The sequence below is a fragment of the Xiphophorus couchianus genome, chromosome 11 (assembly GCF_001444195.1).
Source record: "Xiphophorus couchianus chromosome 11, X_couchianus-1.0, whole genome shotgun sequence".
Taxonomy (NCBI): domain Eukaryota; kingdom Metazoa; phylum Chordata; class Actinopteri; order Cyprinodontiformes; family Poeciliidae; genus Xiphophorus; species Xiphophorus couchianus.
The window spans coordinates 19,121,574-19,138,346 of record NC_040238.1 but is presented as its reverse complement, the minus strand read 5'-3'; the positions used below and the strand labels follow the sequence as shown (position 1 = coordinate 19,138,346).

General features: G+C 38.3%; 3 protein-coding genes across 4 annotated transcripts in view; 1 reads left to right on the top strand and 2 right to left on the bottom strand.

Annotated features, from left to right (window-relative positions):
• Positions 1 to 3,187, bottom strand: part of phldb1a (pleckstrin homology-like domain, family B, member 1a) — a 35,633-nt gene extending 32,446 nt beyond the window's left edge. Inside the window, exon 1 of the mRNA XM_028030442.1 lies at positions 2,859 to 3,187. The gene's annotated coding sequence lies outside the window, so the exon portion shown is untranslated. The remainder of the gene's footprint in view (positions 1 to 2,858) is intronic.
• A 2,752-nt stretch (positions 3,188 to 5,939) lies between these two features.
• h2ax (H2A.X variant histone) lies at positions 5,940 to 9,913 on the bottom strand. The gene is made up of 2 exons (XM_028030454.1): positions 9,830 to 9,913; positions 5,940 to 6,534 (listed from the first exon to the last, which is right to left on the bottom strand). Exon 2 carries the CDS (start codon positions 6,504 to 6,506, stop codon positions 6,078 to 6,080), a length of 429 nt encoding a protein of 142 aa, XP_027886255.1. The 5' UTR covers positions 6,507 to 6,534; positions 9,830 to 9,913; the 3' UTR covers positions 5,940 to 6,077.
• LOC114152535 (uncharacterized) lies at positions 9,232 to 16,741 on the top strand. Of its 2 annotated transcripts, none has more exons than XM_028030452.1 (8): positions 9,232 to 9,614; positions 10,776 to 11,002; positions 11,282 to 11,825; positions 12,472 to 12,658; positions 12,879 to 13,118; positions 13,862 to 14,033; positions 14,300 to 14,448; positions 14,620 to 16,741. In XM_028030452.1, the coding sequence occupies exons 1-8, from the start codon at positions 9,348 to 9,350 to the stop codon at positions 14,709 to 14,711; spliced, it is 1,878 nt and encodes a 625-aa protein (XP_027886253.1). In that variant the 5' UTR covers positions 9,232 to 9,347; the 3' UTR covers positions 14,712 to 16,741. The 2 variants fall into 2 exon arrangements, with proteins under 2 accessions (XP_027886253.1, XP_027886254.1); XM_028030453.1 differs by having other exon boundaries at positions 9,505 to 9,614; positions 10,900 to 11,002.
• Positions 16,742 to 16,773: the final 32 nt, after the last annotated feature.

The window sequence follows — 16,773 nt, the reverse complement described above, 5'->3', positions numbered from 1 at the left end:
CAGAATGACTTTACGCTACGACCACAGTCCTTTGTGATCTCAACAACCACAGTATGTCGGGTTATCACTTCCTGGATGACACTGGTATGTTTGCTCATACATCACAACTACTGTGACTGTCTTTAGTTCTCAGCATTCTTAAGATTAGTTTTTCACACACATCTATAGTATATATATAAAGAAGATTCATGAAGGTGAAAAGAAGTAGACAGATCTCTGCTCACCTGATAAAAAACGTTTTATTGTTCAAAACTATTTGCCCCAGAAACCAATAAGAGTTTTCCTTCAAAGGAAGCAATAACCTAAATACAGCACAGTTCATGTTATGACCATGACAGCCCTAGCAGATATAGGAATCAGATCATCCAGGTAATGGCAGAAGTTGTTTGTGAGCATAAGGTTTCTTAAGTAAACAAATGCCTTGTTTTACCTTAGTAGTTAAGTGGCTTCAATCGGATCAAAACATCTACTGATGTCCATGATTATTTTATTAAATTACATCAATAGCAACTATTTTTGAGTGTTCCTCCTAAATGTTAGCAGTAGTAGTGCTTTATTTCTGCGTTTAAACTATCCACTACATATTTATTGGATTAAAGCAACTTTTTAGGGTCAAAACAAAAAGTAGTTGTCAGAAAAATGGCAGTAGATAGATTTGCTAAGTATTAGTGGATTGTTAGATACAGTCCTCTAAATAATGTTTTGATAACTACATTTCTCTCTTGCTGTTAAGCCGTTACAAATAAAGATTGATTAGGAATACTAAACTCAGACTTTTAGCTGCTTCCGTTTACTGTTGCTGGTTTCTACAATCTCTACATGGCTCTCCATTACAAAGTATTCTGGTGATATTAAGAGAAATGGGAGTGCTGTTTGTCTGTGCACATCGGATCATATAAAAAGTTTATTTTTTGTTTTTTGATCATGAACATCAGCAGATATTTTGTTCCTGTTTCTTCTCTGAAAATGCTAGAAAAGCAGCAGGTATTATGTTTACCTGGATGCAGTCAGAATATGAGGACTTTGAATTTTGGTCACAAATGATCAATCAAGACTGTTAAATTACTACAGAGAGCTTTGTAATCCACGAAAAGGCTGCCATTTTGTTAGGTCTCCAAATTATTGCTCTCATTTCTTCTGACTTCCCTGTTTTTACAGGGAGGATTGTTTACCATCAATGTTTTCGTCCTGGGTGGCCATCGAGCTGATCAAACGCTAGAGTTTGGGGTTTTGTTTGTGATTCAGCTATACTAAGGTCTGATAACGAGTATCTCATTTGATACAGATTACGCCTGTCCTTGTAGCTTTGGAGAATAGCTTAAAGTCTGACTTTTTAACACAAGCATCTTTCAAGTTTCAACAAAGCAAAAGCCGACAAAAGTGCCAAAGGTCAGGCTTTGTTGTTGATTAATGCCTTTTACATACATGTTACTCAGACAGAAGGAAAATGCTCTATTTAAGTATATGTTTCTCAGAAGGGTGGAGTTGCAAGGTCAACAACAATGAAATATGGAAAAGTTCCCAAAGAAGTAATGAAGCCTGCACATAATTTTTTTATATTATTTTCTCATTCCTGACTTTGGTTGCAACTGTGTGTAGTGGTGAGATCATTACAGACTCTTGAAGGCTTTGACTTGCCTTCTGTCTGGGTTACAAGTCACAGTTGGACGATGGTTTGGATCAGTCATTTTGAGTAACTTGTACAAACATTGCTTAAAAGCAAAGATATCACAATTTCAGGTTGGAAATTGCCTCTAAAAGGGGTCAGTTTGGGAAGAGGTGTGGAAGATCAGCAGGTGAAAATAATTATTTTAGTCAAAGAAAATGATTTACACTGAAGTTACAGAGTATCTGTTCTCCTATAAAAACGGGGATTTCCTTGCCCTTAATTGAAGCACTTCCCTCCACACTTAGCTCAAATTGTGCTCCATGTACCAGCCTTAACAGATGCAAACACAGCCTTTTCTAGATCCTTAACCCTAAACTTAAAAGTCACCAGTTTAAGCTTTTAATGAATGCTAAGGACAAGACAGACCATCTGGGTGAAGGACAGGGTTTACAGATGGGTCACAGATGTTTGTGAGTCGTTCTAGAGCACTACTTTATTTCAATGTGACCAATTTTACATGTCAGAAAACAATTCTTATGCTGTGCAGAAACAAATCAAATATTGAAATAAATAACCCAAATAGACGTCTGTACATGTCCTTCAAAGCTTAAGAGTCAGTCACATCTAAAGTAAATCATAGAAGCATTCATACCGCTCCAAACTTTTATCACATGTTGCCACATCATAACCAGAAAGGGATTATGCTGTGGAGGTAAGTACAAAACGATTCTGGGTGATAACCTTCAGCTTGTGTTGGAGTTTCACTTTCCAGTAGGACAACAACTCTAAAAATGCAGCCAGAGCTGCAATCAAATGGCTTAGATCAAAGCATATTTATGTGTTAAATTGACCGCCTCTGCCACATGTGCACCTCGCATTCCCTTCAGAGAAATACTTCACCGCACTGTAATTCCACCAAATCGCATTACTAGTTTCCTAAGCCCCAAAGCCAGCCAGATCTCTCACGCAACGAAAAGTTCCCATTCACAAAGCCAGCTGGGTTTGACTTCTAATCTGTTCTAAGCCACATGACTCCCACCTGTGCCCACTCTCCTGAAAAATTACTGGACAAAATGTTTGCTAGGAAAGACAGTGATGGAAAACTGAAACCCTGGAAGTGATAAAGATGAATCTAAACGCCACATAATATACAAGTAGTGAGGATAAACAGTAATTATGACTTTAGCACTTTGCATCGTACGCACTCGCACAGCACAAAAGCACATTTCTTTTTTTAAACTTTAATTACCCGAGTTGGGAAAGAAAATTTTCTTTCCTGAAGAGAGATTCGACCCAAAGATTAAAGACGTGAAGTGGGGCATCTTTCCAAAACGTCATGTGAAAAGTCTCCCAGTCGTCTGAGGGACGGAAACATGCTGTTCTCTCTTCGCTGCTGCTCACTTGCTTTCAAAGTGAATGTTTTGGTGCGCCTCCACACATCCGAGGCATCCGAGGTCCATCCCTCCTTCCATCCTTCTTTCTCACCCGGGTTATTGTTACCTTCTCTATTTAATTTACGTACACTGTAGCTACCTATAGTACTTAAAAGGTTGAATTGAACATATATTTTGTGAAACCATCTTGATTTAAAGGGATGAACTTTTCTTCCGTTTTGAGAGCAGAATGGGAAAAACATCAAATTTGATTTTTCCTTCTATAGTTTGTTTAGTTTTTCATCCTCAGACATAAAATATGTGCCTAACGTATCCCTTGTGATGTGACAGAAATAGCATGAAATTACCAACATTTCCTTCAGCCACAAACTGCTGGGAAGAAAAAACAAGACGGTTAAATTTAAGAGCCACTGCAGTGAGTGAAGCCTTGGTTCACAGGCAGGCTTTTTTTTTTTTTAGCCTAGATGTTGGTGTTGGACACGTTGTCAAGGGTCGGGGTAATTGGTTCAGCCTGTCTGGGTTCAGTTCAGACTTGTTGCGTCATGCTGCTTATTTTTGCCAGCCAGTGACAAAACCAGACAAAGGAGAGAAAGAGGTGGATGAATCTCTGAGTTGTAGTAGAAACATCTGTGACATAATCTCATATTTTAAGGTTCCTTGCAACATAGTAGCGTCAGCTTAAAAAATAGTTTGATCCAATGGGTGGTTTTTATTTTTATTGTTTAATTTTCCATAAAGGTTCTTTGAGACATTTGACTGTTGGACAGTAAACGTTCTTCAGCTGCTCATCTCATAGGAAACAGTCAGCCCCTAGTGGCAGACCATGTGATCTGCATTTCACTATCATAATACATTTTCTCCCTATCAATACAAGTAAAACACCTTATTCTGGCATATAATTATTTGAACAGATGAATGTGACACCTTAAAACATCTGGAAATTGTACCCAAGGATGAACTAGACTTGTGGGGGTCTTATCCTCCTGATCTCTTCAATGATTTCATTAGATTTTGTTCAAAATAAAAACTATATTTTTTAGCATGTCAGCTTAAGCAATTGCATGTTTATCAGTTCTTCACCTAATTGCTTAAAATATCTAAAAAAAATCTCTCATTCTTGGACTTATCAAATTGAAACAAATTTGATCATTCTAATTGATGTAAACTAGGGAATATTTGATTCATATTCAGTGAAAAGAGAGAAAAAAATGCACAGGTGGTTATTGAGTTATTGTGTCATGCAACAATGACAGCATAATTATGTGATCCACATAAAAATCTTTAGACTATGAGAGATCCTTTGAAAAACCTGCAGTTCATGTTGCACAACTCAAATTAGGTGCAAACCCCATGTTTTAGAACCACTGTGCTAACTAAAATCCACAAAAGGTGGCAGTAACTAGTTATATTTAATAACTTCTTGGATGCTTCGTATTGTCACTGGACGTTTACCCTCTTTTAATATATACGTTACCAACTCTTAAGTATTAGTTTTATAAATTTTACACTGAAAAAACTTATTTGGAAAAGGTTTTCTTCTGCCTGAATTTGTTATTTTGTAATTATGTTTTTTGCATATAAATATTCTTTTTGTTTTAGACTTTAAAATACAAAAACTATACATACAACTTTATATTTTTGTTACTCTGAGGACATCATTTTTAAATATTTGATCAGCTGTTGTGATGAAGTATTCAGTACTTGAGTAGACCTTTTGCAAAATACTTTTTTACTTCAAAGAAATGCCACTTACTGAGGTACAAATCTTGGGTTCTCTACCAACCTCAGTTTTTTCTAGGTTAAATTGCTTGTATTAGAATTGAATACTGGGCCCATTTGTCTTCTTGTGAACTGATAGCATGATCTAAAAGAACTGAACTGACACGTAACCGGTTTTTATGTTTGTGGTGGTAAACAAGCTGCAGATGTTTGTGTTCTTCGCATGCAACAAGGAAACACCTGGAGATGCGTACAGATCCGTTAAAACATGTTTTGTTGGCTTTAACCGCAAAGTCAGAAAGAGACATTCAATTCAGATAGCATGTGGAACGTAAAATTTAAACATGTATTGAACCCAATTAACCCGGTTTTGACTTAGGTTTCCTTCCAAGGGTGTCCAGAGTCGGTCCTTGAGGGCCAGCATCCTGTATGTTTTAGTTCTCTCCCTGGTTTAACGCACCTGGATCAAATGATGGCTTGTTAGAAGGCCTATGAAGAGCATTAACATGCTGAAAAGGTTGTTGGAACCACCAGGGAGAAAACTAAAACGTGCGGGATGCTGGCCCTCGAGGACTGACTTTGGGCACCCTTGCACCTTAAGTTTGCATAATCAGAAGACATCAAATTAAACGAAATATCCAGACACCAAAAACTTAAGCCAAAAAAATTGCAATTATTGCAATAACATTTTTCAATTAAGGATAAAAGGGTATTTAAGTTGATTTTTAATTTATGCAGTCATACCAACAATGTTAGCTTGTTTCATTATGCTATCTAATTGCAAAACTAGGTTCCACATTAGATAGTTCTGAACCAAACTTTATCTTAAAATTTAAAGAAAAGATCTTTTATTTTAGCTTAGTCAGACTCCAGATTTCCAAAGGGCTTTGAAAACAAACCTAAACACTTTGTGCCATGGAATTCCTGCTGCCCTCAAAAACCTTAAAGCAAAAACAACTCCCTACTAACGAGACTGAAGTAAAGTCCATCCCTTTAAAATACATTTCAGCTAGAACAGACACCAGAAAGTATCACAGTAAGCTTTCAATATTTACCTTCCAAAGCTGTACAGTCAGCAATTCAATTCCCAACTGTTTACATTAGAAAGGACCATAGTGCTAACCAGGCTAACTGATTAGCTTCCCCCAGCATTTTTATTGCTAGGACTAGCAGTAGCATCAGCTACTTTGAGGGCAACAAGTACTATATAAACCAAATTGGAAAAAAATCGTCTTTATTAAATAGACAAGGCAAATCGTGCGAGGCAAGACAGTAGTTAAACGGAAAAGTCGCTCTTATGAGTGGATGGGTGGCCCTTAAAAGGGCCTTTGGTTTTGCAGTCATTAACCAGCTGGCTAGTACTCTTGAGACTGAGAGGAGGCCTTCTTTCCCGCTTTCCCGGAGCTCGGAGCGGACTGACCGGTCTTCTTTGGCAGCAGCACGGCCTGGATGTTAGGCAGGACCCCGCCCTGAGCGATGGTCACGCCGCCGAGCAGCTTGTTGAGTTCCTCGTCGTTGCGGACGGCCAGCTGGAGGTGCCGGGGGATGATGCGGGTCTTCTTGTTGTCTCTAGCCGCGTTGCCAGCCAGCTCCAAGATCTCGGCAGTTAGGTACTCGAGAACGGCGGCAAGGTAGACCGGGGCTCCGGCACCCACTCTCTCGGCGTAGTTTCCCTTGCGGAGGAGACGGTGGACACGGCCCACGGGGAACTGGAGACCGGCACGGGAGCTGCGGGTCTTAGCCTTAGCGCGGGCCTTGGCTCCGGTTTTTCCTCTTCCAGACATCTTCTTGCTGCTTCTTCAAGTTGCAGAACTGTAAAGGTAGTTCAAACGATAAGAAAAAAAAAGGTAGCGATGACCTGGATATAAACCTCACTTTGATCCCGCCCCTTACTGTGATTGGTTGCTATGGGCAGATAGTCTTAGTTCATTGGATCTGAAAGGTCAACCCCAATAGAAAATCAATAACAATTGGCCTATCACTTCTTACATTAGACCAATGGAGATGAGTGTTGATGGATGATCAAAAGCGATTGGTTAGTTGTTTCCCTCCCTATTGTCAGTGGATGAACTGTTTGGGGTGGACACAAAAAACCAATCAAGTGACTTCCCTCCAGCTTTAAACTTTTGGCGCTGTTGTAAAATTCCGCGTGGAAATAAATTCACTTTGAGGGCAACTCAAAAACTTATAGTAATTTTTAAAATAAATTATGTTCAGCTGGAAAAAATACGGCCTTTGTGTTTCATTTCTGTTTCCATTAAAGTCCAATTTGTTACTGAACTCTTGTTCACAATACTAAGTAATAAAATATTTTTTAGAAGTAATTCTGACTAATAAGCATAAATAAATCCACACACCTGTGTATATATATGTTTTGCATTAAGAAAAAATATTTTGATTACAATCCTTCATCTGTTCCCTTTCCCCACATGTTAACATGTTGCAGTAAGGTATTTTAGTGGGATGATCCTTCTATGTTGTAGATCTACACAGAGTAGTGCATATCTGTGATGTGGTATAAAAATGATACTTTATTTTATAATTTTTTCATATATTGTCCTTTATGGCCCCATAGCTGATGGAAAGGCTTTAAACATGACGCCTCATGACTTTATTCTGAGCTCTCTTCAGTAAATACTAGGCTTTTTTAGGTGCTGGAGTATGCATTGTTTTGAGCACAAATGTCTTTGAGAAATTTTCCTTACACAACACTTGTAAACATTACTGTAACTTATTACATTTACACAAAATCCAAATAAAAAATGTGGGTTATAAAAGGGTGTGTGGGGTTTGCACATTTGTGCAAGAAACTGTGTGTTACTCATGTTCCTATATAGAGAGAAATATGCATTACTGTTCTGTAATTACCTTTGAAATTGTACTTTTTCAGGGTAATGTACGAAACATTTTTGGGAATCCAGCAAATATTGGGGGTTCCAAACAAATGAAAAAAACTGTTCAGCAAAATCCAGAATCACTTGTTTTCTTACAAGGAGAAACAGATGAACTGTGTTTTGTAGAATAGTGTTTTTTATAAGGACTTTGAATGTTCACCACAGGGTTGTGACAAATGCATGAAGAGCAGAACACTGTGAGGCCAGGTCAGAATCAGAATGACAAGCGGTCTGAAACAACTCTGCAGAGGTGAAACAGCCAATGATCTCACACATGTAAAGAGACCTTCTCAACGGAAAGCATCAACCTCTGCTGAGGCAAACAAAGAAACGTCTTTCACAGCAGGTTTGAAACAGAGATCTGTGCCCCTCACCCACTCTAGCCTTGCAGCAACACCTCCTTCCTGTCATCTTCTGATAATAGAAATGGCTGGTAACTGGCTCCAGTGAGAATTTACATCTGATTAAATAAACATTGTTCTTTATTACTGGATGAACTTTGTTTTCAATATGCTGTTTGTCAGTAAAAAAAGAAAAGTGAAATCAAAATCCCAAACTTAACTCACTTTTGTCAACATGAGCTACTTGGTCACTAAACGTAATGATACAGTATTTTAATGTGCATGTCTTCTGTATCTTAATGACCTGTAAAAATGAAACGCATGAAATATGTTGCAACGTCCAGCATATTTTACTTGAATCATGTGATAGAAATGTAAAAATTGAGACAAACATTTGTATTCAGCCCTTCAGAATCAATATTTTGTTGAACAGCATTTTAACTACAGGTTAGCAGCTTTTAACTTTGACTTTTTTGGATATCCTTCTTTGCAGTTTAGGCTTGGTCAGATTGGATGGAGAGCATGAGTGAACATCAGTTTTCATGTCCTGCCACATATTCTTTACAAATGGACGTTGACTAGCCCATTCTAACACAGAAACGTTTTCTTCCAAATCTTGAAAGGGGCATTATTATGTGTTTTCCAGCCAATTGAATATTTTTATTCAATTGGCTGGAATTGAATAATTGTTGGCTGGAATTGAATAATTCCACACAATCATATAACAATGTTACCTACCGTCGTTATACGAATGAAAAAATATTGACTTTGTAACGGCTTAAAATTGGGCCTCTGTCTCTTTAACAAAGTATTGTTTTGCACATCTGACTGGTTGCCACGGGAGATTAAAGGATTTCTCAACTCATGAAAGAATCAAAGCAACACTCCAGGTATGTTTTTGATGAGGTAATAATATAATGTGATGTAAAGCTCATAAATGTCAATTTTACACAATACCGCCACTTTAACGAACTGAAAAGTTATTTTAAGCTAACATCAGATGAGAGATCATAAACTCTTGTAAAATTTTATATATGTATTATTTTTCAGTGGAAGACTGAGCAAAGTAAATCTTTTTTAGCTTTACATCATGTCATAATGTCTAGAGAGTTGCTTTTATTCAGTTATGCTGTGTGAGGAATCCTTGCATCTCCCAGTGGCAGCCATTCGGGGGTGCCCTAACGCCGCCTTTTCCCCCAAAGCTCCGCCTCGGAGCTTTCAGTCTCCAAGCCGAGCTTTCTCCCCCACGAAGCTCCCCTCCCCCACGGCTCCCCCACGTGGCTCCACCAAACTAGCTGCAACAGCAATGAGCAAACACCCGGTGGAACTGCGCATCTGCGGTGCTCAACATTCAAACCGCTTCCCAGTCCAGTCCTTTGCGGATTAGGAAATGCCTCATTGGAGGAAATGCGTTCTTGGATGCGAGGGAGACTACCCTCTTTTTACGCTTCCCAAGGATGCCACGATTCGCCAGAAATGGTTGGACTTTATTTTTGGAGACTTCCCTCCTCCGAAAAAAAACTGGTATATTTGTGCGAGACACTTTACTGATGACAGCTTTCTAAACAAAGGCCTGTTTGATAAAGGACTGATAGGAAGATTGTCACTATTAGACCATGCAATACCAACCAGGCTTAAACCGTTTGAGTGGGGACAGGTAAGCGAAACAACAACTCACATTGTTTTGCTATTATTTTTGAACGTAATCTTAGTTGTAACTAAGATTACAATGTGTATCCTGGAGCTGTCTTACTACCAGGCGGAAACGTCTTGTACTCGCTCCGGTTTGGGTCTTTACATGGGATCATTCGCATAAAGTTCAGCTATATCCAGATAGTTGCCATTTTATATAAAATAAAAACGATATCATACCATGCTGCTTCTTTGTAGGACAAAATACAGCGTAGCGAAGAATGGCAACTGCATGAAGAGGCTTTGTTGTGATGACGTGAGGAAGGGGGGAGGGAAATGGGGGGATTAGAAACGGTAGGAGGTTCTTAAAGAGACAGTGGACAATTTCAAGGCGTTAGATATTTTCCTTCAACAGCCCTTATTTGACGAGGCTAAAGTTGGCTTCCGATTTGGGAAACGGCTAAAGAGCGATTCCACTTAATTTTCACTGCCTTTGATCATTTTTAATCTGCTCTATAAAAGTACAACACCTAGACACCATTCTGCACGGATTGCAAGAAACCAAGTTTGTGATTTATGAAACCTTTACTGGAATAAAGGGTGATTCAGCACTTATGAATCTGGATGACACTACTGTGATGAAGAAAAAATGAGAAAGCAGAAAGTTAAAAGTTGAAATAACAACAAATAATGCAAATTTCAGAGAATTCAATTGTAGTGTGTTTCAGATGCTTAAAAGGTGCTTAAATTGCACTAATACGACCCTTTTCTGAAGTTTCACAAATCAAATAAAGATTTCACAAATCACAAGCTTGGTTTTAAATATTCTGCAATCAGTGCACAATAATCTAGTCCAGGTTTGAAGTGCATAGTGGTTGTAGTGAACAGTTACGTGGGATGATTGCTCTTCAACCATTTCTTGAATCAGAAGCTGCAACCGGTTTCCAACTTCAGCTTCATCAAATACCGCATGGTTGAAGAAAAATGTATGACAACTTGAAATTGTTCCCTGTCTCTTTAAGAGCCTCCTTCTCTTTCCAATGTATTGCGTCATCAATATATTGTTTAGCTATGATTACTGTTGTCGTTGTTGGTATTGTTTTTCTTATTTGGTAAGATGTTTCGTTTCATTCTGTTTTCAGTAATTGGTGCATAGGCCCACCACCTGTTTCTCCCCTGTACACAGGGCACACCTGTCTCCAGATCGGTTGGGACTTCCTGTGTAGTAGAGATGAAGTCCCAAGGAACATCCACAACACCACAGACTGCAGAAATTGGTATTCAGTGTATGCTTGTGACTCCCACCCTAGATGACCAGGACAGCAACGGCCCTGAAAGTGATGAGGAACCTGAGACTGATGAGGAGGACACGGACTGGGCACCTGGTGCAGAAGAGTCTGAGGATGAGGACTTGTATGTTGGTTTCATAGACCCTTTTCAAGTAAAATGATATTTCTATTATTAATTTCTCATCAATACTACTAATGTAATATTGCCGCAACTGTTCTTACTAATGAGCAATGTTGAACAGACACAAAAACTTATTGCCTAAGAAATACAATTCTGCCTTGAAAAAGGTTTTGGGAAGACAAACTTGCATGATTAGCGTGACTAATATACATATTCAATGTTGTCCCAGCACTACCTACAATCAATTTTAAACAGGTTTATTTTGTATTTTTAATGTTGCAGCGACCTCAAAGACGTGGCCGAAACCTGCCCAGCGGCGGAGCGTAAATTCATTGTCTTTGAAAGTTGTTTGAGGACGCTGTTCGCTGTGTGTGTCGTCTGCTCCGGGGCCTGCACAGTGACGATGAAGCAGATCATGGGCACCATGGTGGCCGTGAGCAGTGTCTGCAAGAGGACAGACGGACACACCCGGGTGTGGTACAGCCAGCCGGCCCACAACAGCATGCCGGTGGGCAATTTGATGATGGCGGCAGCCACCTTATTCAGTGGGTGTTCACCAACAATTGCCCTGAACCTTTTCCGACACATGAGTGTTGGAATCTACAGTTTGAAGACGTTTTTCAGTCTGCAGCGCTGCTATTTGGTCCCTGCTATTCAAAGGGTTTGGAACACCAAGCAGCAGGCCATGATTATGAAGAGAAAGGGAACGCCACTAAGACTGGGCGGAGATGCTCGCTGCTGCTCATCACGGCATACAACCAAGTATGGCAGCTATTCCTTAATGGATATGAATACTGGTGTGGTGCTCACCACCCGTCTAGTGGAGGTATATTCTTTTTTTTTATTCAAAATGACAATGCCTATGTAGAGGAGACGTCATCAAAAACTATATCTATCATTATGCAGAGAGACTCCTCTTACTGCAACCCAGAAAAGGAAATAGAACGAACTTAGAATCCAGAAAGAAATCTTCCAGAACAGCAACATTTAGTTTTTATTATTACTTATAAACTGTGGAGTACTCATTACTTTTACAAATTTAGAGGACAAGTCCAGAGAATATACTTACTTATACTTATCTAGCAACCCAGACGTCCAGAGGATACTTACTTACTTACACTTATTTAGCAACCCAGGACAGGGATTAGAACAAACTTAGAATCCAGAAAAACTACTTTAGCAATTACTTTTTAGACTCCTGTTCTTCCAGCCCAGAAAAGAAATTAGACCAGAGGATACTTACTTATACTTATCTACCAACCCTGAACAGGAGTACCTAGTTTACATACTTTAAATCAACATTAGATTCTTTTTCTTCTTTTGCTCTTTCCTTTGGTTTGTTATTTTGTTTGTATTTCATTTTAATTCCTGTAAAACACTTTGTATTGCCTTGCTGCAGAAAATGTCCTATAGAAATAAAATTACCTTTACCTTTATTATGGATTATTTCCAATCTTCTTTGTGTCTTTCAGTGCAATGAAGTGCAGAGCAGCGCAGCAGTGGAGTTGGAGGGCCTGAAACAGGGGATCCGCTTCCTGGAGCAACATGGCCTCACTATAGCTGAACTCATCACAGACAGACATATGCAGGTCTGCAAATGGGTCAGAACGGAAAAGCCCGACATCAGACAGCGGTTTGACGTATGGCACGTTTCCAAGGGTGAGCTCTGTGGTTCAAAACAAATTTGATAAGCAAATGCTTTGTCCTGAATACTGAGACAACATTGATGTGATTCAACCAGTTGCTATTGACACCCAAAACTAGTTGTTCACATGCAAAAGGTGGACCATCAGCGTAACGGCAAACCATTAATGTCCTGATGGTCGATCTCTGTTCTGATGGAAAAGACGGGTAACATCACATTGGCTATTTTTTGCAGGCATCTTCAAAAAACTTGTGGCAGTGGCCAAAAAGCCAGGCTGTGCTTCAGTGGGGCTGTGGGCTCAGTCTATCTCCAACCATCTGTGTTGGACAGCAGCCACCAGCGGTGGAGACGCAGACATGGCTGTGCAGAAATGGACTTCTGTGGCTCGTCACGTCTGCAACATCCACGAGGGCCACGGCGACATGTTCCCGCGGTGCGAGCACGGACAGATGAACAGACAGTGGGTGGAGAACGGTGGGTAGTGCAGGCAAATAATGCAACTTTCATATTATCAGAAAAAAATACCGTAGCAGGTTCTTAAGTGCTTAAAGAGTAGCATATAAAAGATAGATATGCATGGTTGAAATGGTTAATCAGAATAATCGTGGTAGTTATTGTTAATAATTGTCTGAAAAAGTTGTAATTAATTGTTAATTGGAGTATACAGACTCAAACGAAGCCATTTCGCTGAAATAAAAACATACTGAAAGCAGTAATTAAGCCAAAACTGTATAAAAACTATATGCATAAATAAAGCTTTTTGTAAATATGTTCTACCCAGAACTCCTACGTAGTTTTAGCTTCATTTGATTGAAATTCTGTAAAAATCAAAAGCTCCTATTATGCATCTTTTGCTATCCAATTATTAATCGGTTAGTGCAACAATTAGTCTATTAATCTACAAATGATCAAGTGTTCACTATAGGAATGCTCTGTTACTGCATTAAGGCAGTAAAATATTTATTTTCTTTTTTGAAAACGTAATTCAATTACTTGTTTATTTGCGTCTTCATTTATTTCCAATATTGTATAAAATAAGATTAATGGCTCAAATGAAAAATCTGCAGAATGTGCCAAGTTTTTTAGCCGATTAATGATCTCAATAATAAATTACTACACCAATCTTTAGTTGCAGCCTTACATTGAATGGACTTCCATTAAATTCTTACTATGAGCTTGTATAAGATCCCTAATGTCTGCATGTTGTGTGTCGACAGGCAGCAGAGCACAGAAAGAAATCCAGGCGGTTGTCCTGAGCTCCAGGCTGCTGGCGGACGTCCGTCAGCTGTCCCCTCCAGAGCAGACGTCGTACTTGCAGTCTTTTCATAACGTCGTCTGCTTCTTCGGAAGTAAACAGGGGCATTTCCTTCGTCCCTCACTGGAAGCAAAGTATGCTCACTGTTTGTTCAGACAAATAAATAGATAAGTAGATGGGTAAATAAGAGCAGATGGTCATTTTGTGAATATGTTGCTTGACAAAAAGTAATTTTATATACAAATGCATCTACAAATATTAAAATATTATGAAAAAATGGAAACTAATTCTTGTAATTTAGATGATTTTTGCTTTGAAATAAAAAAAAAAGTAATATCTGATTCAACTTCTTTATTGTATCCTAACTTTTGTGAGATGCACCTGTATGTTGTGCTTGCAGACTGATTTTGGCAGCTCTCCACTTTAACGAGAACATGGCAAATGAGCAGGCCAGGAAACAGGACAGGGCTCAGCGGTGGAAGGTGTCCTATCCAAAGTTTAAGAAAGGTGGCGCTGTGGTTCGGCCTGTGAAGGATTCTCACACATATGGTGAGTTTAATTCTTTAGTTTGCAACAAGATATCCAAAGGAAAATCTTGCATGAATCATTATTTGGAGCTTATTTGTGTGTCTGCCACATATGGTAGTCAATATTTTTTTTCTTTTTGGGAATATGATTTTGACTTTTATCCATAATGCTTCTATTGTCCTGTCATTCCAGACTATGTCAGACACCTGATGGAGCTTGTGTGGCAGATGCGGCTGGAGGTTCCCTTCTATGAAGACGTAGATACAGAAACTTCTGTTTCTTAGCTCTGGTTGTGCGTTTAGGGTCGTTGTCTTACATTTGTTTCCATCTTAGATCAAATTTGCTCTTCTAGTTCTGCTTGTTTTAAACTCTATAATTTTTCCCATCAACTCTGACCCACTTCCATAACCAGGTTAACGAAAAGCAAGTCCAATGCATGATGCTGCCACCACCATGTTTTGCTCTTAGAGCAGTGTGTTCAGGGTGATGTGCTGTGTTAGTTTTTCTTCATAAAGGTCAGAAAGTTACATTATAGGCTCTTATTACATTTAAGGTATTTTGGACTTTTAATTAGGTTTATTAGAGTAATGGGGGCTGAATACAAATGCTGGCAATCGTTCACATAATTTTGTAGCTAAAAAGTTGAAAATCTACATTTAATTTTCTCTACGTTTCACGATTATGCACATATAAAATCATGTTAAATCCTAGAAATGCACTTAGGTTTCTAAGTAAGTGAAACCTTATTTATATATCATCTCTCAAGACACAAAATAAGAAAGTGCTTCACAACAGTCAGTAATGCATAAAAAAGACAAATAGTAATAATAGTAAAGAAAAGAAAAGCAGATTTAAATGTGTTTCTAACTGACTTTTAAAATAGAACTGGAAATCCAGTTTTGCAAAACTGCTGCAGTAAATTGAGAAAATGTAAAAAATTCTAGGGTTATTAATACCTTTACAAAGCACTATACAGTATGTCCCAATAAACAGCATTTACTGTTAAAAATAAAATAAAATACAAATTCTTTCAAAGAAAAAAAAAACCCAAACAAACTTCTGGAACAAAATGCAAAAACAACTTGATGTTTGAAAAATAATTTATTTGCAATAAATTAGATTTTTAAAGTACGATAGAGTTCATATGTATCCTAAAATTTAAAGCCACTGATTTACATAAACGTCACATTTTTATTTAGTCTTGCAGAGTTACCTTGAGAGAATGAAGTGGCTTTTCTCACGTTGTTACACATTTTAATTTAATTGTACTTATTTTTTTAAAGCATGTTTCTCAGAGAGCAGTGGCTCCAGCTTTGGGATCCTTTAACATCGCTTCTGGTGGATGAGGAAAAAAAAAAAAATCTGGATATTTAATTATTTAATTAGTTTTTTTCTGATGTCGCAAAATTATTGCAGTCACTTCAAAGGTTTTCTGAAAAACAGCTGAAATCCTGTACAGTTTGGTGCAGCAGTTTTCCTCCTAATGTACAGTTACTAATAATTGAATTTCCAGCCCTGAGTGCAGTCCCTCTGCTTCCACACAAAATCACATTCCATGATCACTTTGCCTGAGCTGAGCCACCTTGAACGCTTTCCAAACGCTCTGACAGTTTTGTAAATGCTCATCATTAATAAAAATTATCTGAGTCTTTTTAACAATGATTTTGATTTTTGCTTTTTGTCTGGGTGGAATGATGTAACAATCAGATTCAATAATATTTTAAAACAACCTTGAATTTGTGCAGGATTTTGTCTAATCCACACAGGGACGACATTAGATATTCAGTCTCATATATCATACACCTTCACTGATATTTGATTAAATGACACCATCCAATTTTTTAGTTACTAAAAAGCTTCTGGTGTAATTCTGGCTGAGTTTGTGACCACTCTTTACAAAAATTGGTTGGTTTCTTGTCACATTCTTGGCTTTTAATCAAGCTAAATAATTTTCTATGCGGTTAAAGTTGGGAATTTCCACTACCAACTAGTTTTAATGAGTGTTTGGGACTATTGTCTTGTTGGAACTCCAAACTGTACCCTAGACTGAGCAATCCAGCCAAAAATATTACCTCAAATAAAAAAATTATAAAAGTTTACATTGTTCAAGCACAATCCGGTGCAGGTTTTTCATAAACAGGCAACAGTAATGTAATTATTTACAAGAACATGAATCAGAAAAAAAGAAGCATCTGCTGAAAGTGGGCAGCTTCAAACGCCACTGAAATTAGCTTCCGTCTATATAAACAAGCTAATCACATGCTTGATAAAAGTTTCACGATTAAAGACAAAACTGGTTGTTTAGCGGCTAGTGGTGCTTGTACCTGAAATCAGCTGGTAGATGGT